Raw genomic sequence first — 8,038 nt, 5'->3', positions numbered from 1 at the left:
AGGTTCAACCTGGATGGGGAGCGTAGATGCGTCCCCCATTGTTTAGAGCTTCCTGAGACAGATACAGGTATGTCCAGTAAAGCAAATCAGCTTTCATTCAACCAGCTACAACATTAACATGCTGCTAACATGTTAATACAGAGAGAAAATATCTTCACGTGTGGTATATATAGCATTTCTTTTACGTCTTACCCTGTAAGTATTGCAGGTCACATGCTTGGTTCAGAGGGGTGTTTCAATAACCCACTAGTTAATAACGTGATGCTTTTTTTCTTCAGGTTTGTTTGGTTTAATCCTGGTATTAAAAATAAACGGAAAGCTCTTTCACTGTGATTCTGAAAATAAAACAAATGTACATTGGACATGAAGTTGCTGCTTATTTTGAACTTTCTCTCACACATTTGTATATCATGTCAGATATTATAGGCTTAGTATTGGAATGACATTGAGGAACAACAATGTAGTCTGGGCTTGGTGCTGGACTGACAGTCTCTCTCACTACGTCCACAGTCCTCTTGCCAGTAAAAAGATCTACCACAGAGAAGACACAGCAAACAAGCGCTGTCACCTTCATGGCTTTCACGAGTGTATTTCTCTGGGCATCATTAGCTTCTGTCCCTGTCCTGTCATATCCTGTCCCTATTTTACATGCATTTGTTTGTTTCTGAAGTTAATTCCCACCTTCGCCATGTAAGCTCATTTGTTCTTTTATCTGTTTTACAATGACAAAGCTCCTGCATTTTTCTGCACTCTGTGCCAATGTACCGAAGGCCAATAAGGCTGGCAACACTCTGGTGGTCTTATCCCTGGTATTTCACTTGTAAATTGGATTAACTTGATCTAGCTTTGGCTAAATCCTTTTTGTCTCTGTGCCTTCATGCTCAGGTAAACCTGATGACATGATCCTAAAGTGCCTCCTTTTGGCGCCCAGCCCCTCTACAGGCAGGATACAGAGGCACGTCTATAGCCAGGCTAAGACTTTAATTAGGGAACATTTGGTCAGTCGGTTTATCTGTGATAACCATGTACAGGAGAAACAAAAGCTCCTCTGTGAGTTCGGTTAAACCCATTTAGATCCTGACAAGTACAACAGTACAATATATGCCTCATAGGTTGAACTGTTGAGGTTGTTGTGGTTGCGTTATATAGTATTGGCAGCCAGTTATGGCCTGTTGCTTTAAATGAACTCAATATGACAACACATTTTTATGCATGCATTTATTCATCTATTCTATTTTTTTTTTTGAGATATGTATATATACAGTGTTTACAATTCATAATGACCACCTCAGCAAATGACAAAAATAGAGTTTGACATTGTATATAGTTGCTCATTTTGAAAATACGGTACAAAATGTGCTCCCACTGACGTAAGAGGAAACAAAAGAAACTATACTGGCATTTAAACCATATGTTCTTTAAGGATGTTATGTAGATTCAATGGCACCGAACAGCAGAAGCATTTCGGTGCCTCTGGAAACAGGGGGAGTCAAAGTGAGCATCCACATACATGTGTTCACAGATCTTATCATTATTTGCAATGATTCTGAATTCACATCGACATGACAAACAATTTCCAGCATTCTTTTAAAAAAAGATGAGAAAAAGCTCCTGGTGAGTTTGCTCCTGGAGAAGCTCATCACTGGTCAAGTAGTTCAGACTTCCCTGAACTTCTCTCAGTCCACATCAAGGATTATTCCAGATCAAAGAGACAGTAGAAAGGAAAATGTCCAGGTGTATGAAAATGTCTCTGTATTTAAGAGACAGAAGACACTTCTGTCTTGCTGGTAGAAACTGAGGTCTCATCCTCCACCATGCCGCCCATTCCAATAGTGCTCAGCATGCAGTTACGGAACTGAAAGAGAGAGTAAAGACAGCAAAGTCAGAAAAGCTTCAGGTACAACATCGAAGAAAAAACAAATACTAGAAACTAGAAAACATATAAACTAACCTGCTTGTTCATCAGCACATAGATAACGGGGTTGTACAGAGCAGAGCTCTTTGCAAAGAAGGCAGGGATAGCAGCTGTCAGGGCTGAGAAGGCGGCACCCTTGTTCAGGAAGATCCAACCAGCGAAAGAAGCATATGGTACCCAAGCTACCAGGAAGCCAAAGACCATCAAGATGCACATACGTGTCACTTCCCTCTCAGCCTTCTGGGTGGACTCCGACTCCTGCTGCTGGGCTGCAGCCTAATGAGATTGAGACGAGACGACATGATTAGAATTCACTACACAATTTAAAATAACTGTAATTCAGAATGATTATTTGAGCTTTGGCTGTGAGTTAAACAATCCATCAACTAATCATCATCGATTAAACTTCACTTACAGCTTTGACTGTCAGCACAAGGCTTCCATAAGTGAAGAAAATGAGGAAGACGGGAATGAAGAAGTGGACAACAAACATGTACATGACGTATGATTCGTTGTTGAAGCCTGGAGCCAGAGTGTAGTAGTCGGGTCCGCAGGAGCACTGCATTCCCTCAGGGAGGTACCTGTGTGAGGTTTAAGGGAGCAAATCATCCATTTAGCCTCTGCAGAACCTGAGAACATCTAAATGGTTGATGATCTGAGTGGTTTAGAGATATAGAAATCTCACCAGACCTCTTTAAAACAGGAAATTAATTGTAAAACTAACATTTGATTTAAGAGAATGTGTGAATTACCTGGACCAGCCAAAAAGAGGAGGTGCAGCACAAGCCAGAGCCATGATCCAGGTGAAAATGACTCCAGCTGCAGCATGAGTTCCAGTGAACTTGAAGCTTCCCATGGGTTTGCAGACGACAATGTATCTCTCAACAGCCAGGACGACCAGTGACCAGAGGGCAACTTCACCTGGAAGGAAAGAGAAGTTATTAGTTCATACTGCTCTTCTAAACACACTGAAGTGAAGAGAGAACGTCTTGCTTCTCCTTTCTGACCTCCAAGTGTGGCCATGAATCCCTCAATAGCGCAGAAGGTGGCTCCGAGAATGAAGTAGCCATTCATAGCAGACGTGATGGTGATGGTGAACCCGAAGGCGCACATGATCAGTCCAGCCACAGCCAGGTTGACCAGGATGTAGTTGAGAGGTTGCCGGAGCTTCTTGTTCTGAGCCGTTACCAGCAATGTCAGACCATTGATGGGAGTTCCAGTGCAGATCAGGAAGAACATGTAGAAAGCGAGAAGCTTGAAGACGATGGGATCAATCAGATAATACTGCGGGTATTCAAAGGGACTTCTAACGATCCCAGTCCTGTTGGACATGGGGATGTAGAAGTTCTTGCCCTCTGTGCCATTGGGCTCGATTCCTCCTTCCCAAACCATCTTCAGTAGTCTGTTGTTCTGCGGAGCTTCTTTACCTTCTTTGTGAGAGGAAGCAACAGCGCTGATGAATACCAGAGGTGTGCAGTGTGATTTTATACCTCACCACTAACCCTATCGTTAACTGGACAAAATTGGATTTCAGGACTGTGAGGTAATTCGCAGGTTGAAAGAGGTCAGTAATTAATCTTAGCACCGGCTGGAGAGCCTAGCACCTAATGTAATTTGTTCCACTTTCTGGGACCGGAGGAATTCTCTTAATCCTGATTAAATAGTAATTATGTTCAGCGAACAGCCTTTAAGACATTAACCACTGTAAACAGTGGATAAGCTTCATTGAAAACTTTTCTTTTGAATATTTAGAAAAAGGTAACACAGTTCAGAATGACATATTTGCATATATACATGCATGTGCGTTCTCACGTGTCTTATGCATATCTGAGAAAACTCTGTTGCTATTCTCATAAACAGCTTTCTTCCAGCCACAGTTTCAACATTATGGGCAGGGGCACCACTGTCCTTCTTTATTTTCTTTCCTTACTTGCTTAAATCCACTGTGTTAAATGTTTATGTGTTTATATTGCTCAGGCCAGACCAGCAATTTCACATTTTAACAATCGGTAACGTCTCCATATGGAGAAACTGTAGGTGTCATTATCCTTATTGGATTAACCCCAGGGTCTCTTCTAATGTGACTTGGGTAGGATGTAGCAAAAGCTCCCTGTCGCAGGCTGGAACAGTAATGTGTGCTATAGACTTATCTAATTTAGATTTAGATAGATCTAATTTGCCTTCTTCGCTCACATTGTCGAAGAGAGAGCCCATTCTTAAAAGTCAAGGAAAGTCAAAAGCAGACAGATATTGACTGAACCAGCAGATTTGGTCAGTGGCAGAAGGCTGTAGATGTAATGAAATCAGTAGATTTAATGAAATGAGTCCTCAGTCCATTGTTGACTATTGTATGTGCCCCACAACCCATTAGGAATGTCAATGCTATAGACAGCCTTTAAGTATCTGCAGTTTTTGCTTAAAATCCAGTTCATTACATTATTACTAGTTTAAGTTAAAGAGTGGCTCACATCTGCTACTTTGCTTGTCTTAAAATGGCTCCTACACACTTCTGAGTGAGATTTTAATTATGACAAAAAGCAGATATTGTTAAAAATGGGTTTAAATAATATTTATTACATATATACGTATATGTTAACATGACTACATATAAGGAATCCATTTACTTCTTTTATTTCCATTTCATTTTTGTCTACAGGCAAACCTATATCTGAATTTGTCAGTAGTGCATGAATAAATATGTGATTCTGATAAAATTAACTGAAATGACTGATCATTAAACAGATGACTTTGATCATCTGATCAAAAAAAAGAGGAGGAGGTAATACCCTTGACCTCACCATGCTGAACGTATCTCAGGCAGCACCTTCGCTACCTTACTGCCAAATACATTAATACATTAAGTGGAGTACTTATCACCCACTATCAGGGATTGATGGCGTTAACAAATTTGTAATCACGTCACCCAAGCTGAAATGTAATTTCACTAAACTGAGGCTGTCACCTTAGAAAATGAACGGTATTTAAATGACCTAAGCGGTGGGTGATTCTGCACACCTGCAAAGAGGCTCAGTCTTAGTGGAGATGTTCCCAGCATGGGACGCAGACATCCCGGAGACATCCGGTCAGCTCAGCTGCGGCTGGACTGATGGTGAGCTGCTTTGGATTCCAAACTTTCGTCATGCCAACTAAACTGTCCGGACGACCCGGGGATTCACAGCTTGAAGGTAAAGGATGATCTCAAAAATATCCTCTGCATTCTTATGAACATGTTTATTCTGCTGCCAGAAGGCTTTTCGTGTTTGATTATTGATTATTATTTGCATAAGATGCTAAGCTGCTGGAAAAAAAACACACAAGCTTCTGTTCAGTCAAAATGCAAGTGCAGATTATGATCAGAGCAGACAATGCTCAAATTTCATACATGACATACTGTCACATATACATCTTAAAATAGGATGGACTTTACAGCAGAAATAAACACGTTTACAGCCTGGTGCAGGGGAAGTTTGGGGCTCTACAGCTAATTTCCACTGCATGACACCTGTAAGTTTTTCTATAACTCACTCATTCAGATCACATTTAGGCTCGAAGCCATGCGCGGTTATGATTATGACCGCTTTGGTTAGTTTTCAGCAACCAGGCTTCGCCTCAGCTCCACCCATGCTCCACCTCTTTGCCCAGTTTTGGATTAGCCAGGAGTTCGGCGGAGTTGGGCAACGGCCAGAGCCACTGTCGCTGACTTTCAACAATGACTTTTCAGAAACCTGTGGGAAAAGTCACAGAGACCCAATCAATGTTTCATACAATCTATGGATAAATTACATGCAGTAACTTTCCTGTAACTAATGTAAAGCCTTCTCTGCATATTACTTTAAATCTAAAATTACTATTAATGCTTCTGCTGATGCAGATAGTGCTACTACCAGTTCCTTTGTGTCACCTTCGTGTCTAAATCTAGATTTTGGAATAATACAAAGACAGCATAGAGGATTCTAGCAGACTATCTGTAACAGTCTGAGTTTTCAGAACAGATCTCAGACACTAGTTGACATCCTCCTTTGAGGATCATTGTTAGCGCTGCCTGCTGACAGACACTATAGTACATCATGTCTGCAAACTCATTTAAGAAGCTGCAGGTTGACTGCAGACTACGCAGGAGCTGGCGCAGTCATCACCTGTATTATGGCTCAAATTCACGTCACCTCCGCCTTTTTCCAATCCAGGTTTAAGAAAAGATGTGCTGACTGTCAAATTGAAGTTCATTCTATTTGGATTTTGTACCAGACTTTTAAAGGATCGTTTATTTATGTACCCATTTATCGCAGCACGTATTTACGGAGAGTGTCTACCTGGATCAGTCTCAGAATTAAATTGGGAAAATTCAGTCGATGAAGTGCATAAAGTTATTGTGTATTTTATGCATAGCATATAGTATATTATTGTAGGGCTCATGCTCATGTGTATCACAGCTTTCTTCACTGTGCTACACGCAGTGCTCTGAACATCACATCACTTGTCTGGACTGTCTGACTCCTGCAGGTTGGATCGTCGCATACAAGGGAGCAGCATTCACTGCCTGGACAGCAGCGATCATCCGTTTTCTTATTTACAATGACTCTTTCTGCCACTTTCTGGGACCGGAGGAATTCTCTTAATCCTGATTAAATAGTAACTATGTTCAGCGAACAGCCTTTAAGACATTAACCACTGTAAACAGTGGATAAGCTTCATTGAAAACTTTTCCTCTGAATATTTAGAAAAAGGTAACACAGTTCAGAATGACATATTTGCATATACACATGCATGTGCGTTCTCACGTGTCCTATGCATGTCTGAGAAAACTCCGTCGCTATTCTCATAAACAGCTTTCTTCCAGCCACAGTTTCAACATTATGGGCAGGGGCACCACTGTCCTTCTTTATTTTCTTTCCTTACTTGCTTAAATCCACTGTGTTGAATGTTTATGTGTTTATATTGCTCAGGCCAGACCAGCAATTTCACATTTTAACAATCGGTAACGTCTCCATATGGAGAAACTGTAGGTGTCATTATCCTTATTGGATTAACCCCATGGTCTCTTCTAATGTGACTTGGGTAGGATGTAGCAAAAGCTCCCTGTCGCTGGCTGGAACAGTAATGTGTGCTATAGACTTATCTAATTTAGATAATTTAGATAGATCTAATTTGCTCTCTTCATTCACATTGTTGAAGAGAGAGCCCATTCTTAAAAGTCAAGGAAAGTCAAAGAAGGCGGACAGATATTGACTGAACCAGTAGATTTGGTCACATCAGTGGTGTACAATGAGCTCAGCCCTTTTTAATAATCCTGTTATCTGTAATGTTCTGTGGAACAAACAGCCAGCGTCCTCCTGCCTGTATATATATACATATACATATATATACATATATGTGTATGTGTGTGTGTGTGTGTGTGTGTGTATCGCTATTGTTATATGGGGAGAGAGAGAGAGAGAGAGAGAGAGAGAGAGAGAGAGAGAGAGAGAGAGAACACAGCGCTCTTAAATACTCGATTCTGATTGGTCAATCGCCAAAATTCAGCGGTGTTTATTTCTCGATAGACGAGCGGCTGCTCAGGAACTCCGAACAGTCATAGACCTAAGGGACAGTCCCTTAATGTACCAAGATCAATAACAAATCGCCTAATTTGAGTGGCAAAATATGGAGGATTTTGCGGACATTACTTTACCACAGGAGAAGCAAGAGTCAGGCACAAGCGACTTGAGGACACAGAGACTGACCAGGTTGAAGCGGACAGACCAGACACGAAAAAAAACACCAAGAAAAACACAGCATGGACGATCGGCCTGCTAAGACTGCTTAGTGGAGACAAAACTGGAGACAGATTTTTTTAATGTATGACGCTGAACGCATAAATCAGCTGCTGCGGGACTTTTCATCAGTACGAAATCATAGCGGTAAATCAAACTCTGTCTCCAGCTACATCTCTCTCAGGTCTGGGATATCCCGTCACTTCTCCACATTGACATGATTTCGCTGAATAGCTGTAAAGAAATAATTTTTCCTGTCTGCCGCCTGCGCACAGTGAGAGGCGGTTGCTAGGCAACTTTACTTTCGGAGCCGCTGCGCAGAGCGGTGACAGGCGAGAGTAGGCTAATTTTAAATCAATAAAATATGTTTTAA

The 8,038-nt window shown here is 41.4% G+C and overlaps 1 protein-coding gene across 1 annotated transcript; it reads right to left on the bottom strand.

The window, feature by feature from the left end:
- Positions 1–1,216: 1,216 nt before the first annotated feature.
- Positions 1,217–3,354, bottom strand: LOC121613370 (green-sensitive opsin-like). The gene is made up of 5 exons (XM_041946743.1): positions 2,923–3,354; positions 2,668–2,836; positions 2,331–2,496; positions 1,952–2,191; positions 1,217–1,855 (listed from the first exon to the last, which is right to left on the bottom strand). The coding sequence occupies exons 1-5, from the start codon at positions 3,305–3,307 to the stop codon at positions 1,757–1,759; spliced, it is 1,059 nt and encodes a 352-aa protein (XP_041802677.1). The 5' UTR covers positions 3,308–3,354; the 3' UTR covers positions 1,217–1,756.
- Positions 3,355–8,038: the final 4,684 nt, after the last annotated feature.

The sequence above is a fragment of the Chelmon rostratus genome, chromosome 2 (assembly GCF_017976325.1).
Source record: "Chelmon rostratus isolate fCheRos1 chromosome 2, fCheRos1.pri, whole genome shotgun sequence".
Lineage (NCBI taxonomy): Eukaryota > Metazoa > Chordata > Actinopteri > Chaetodontiformes > Chaetodontidae > Chelmon > Chelmon rostratus.
Note: the sequence above shows the minus strand (reverse complement) of the source record. Positions and strands in the feature narration are given on the sequence as shown.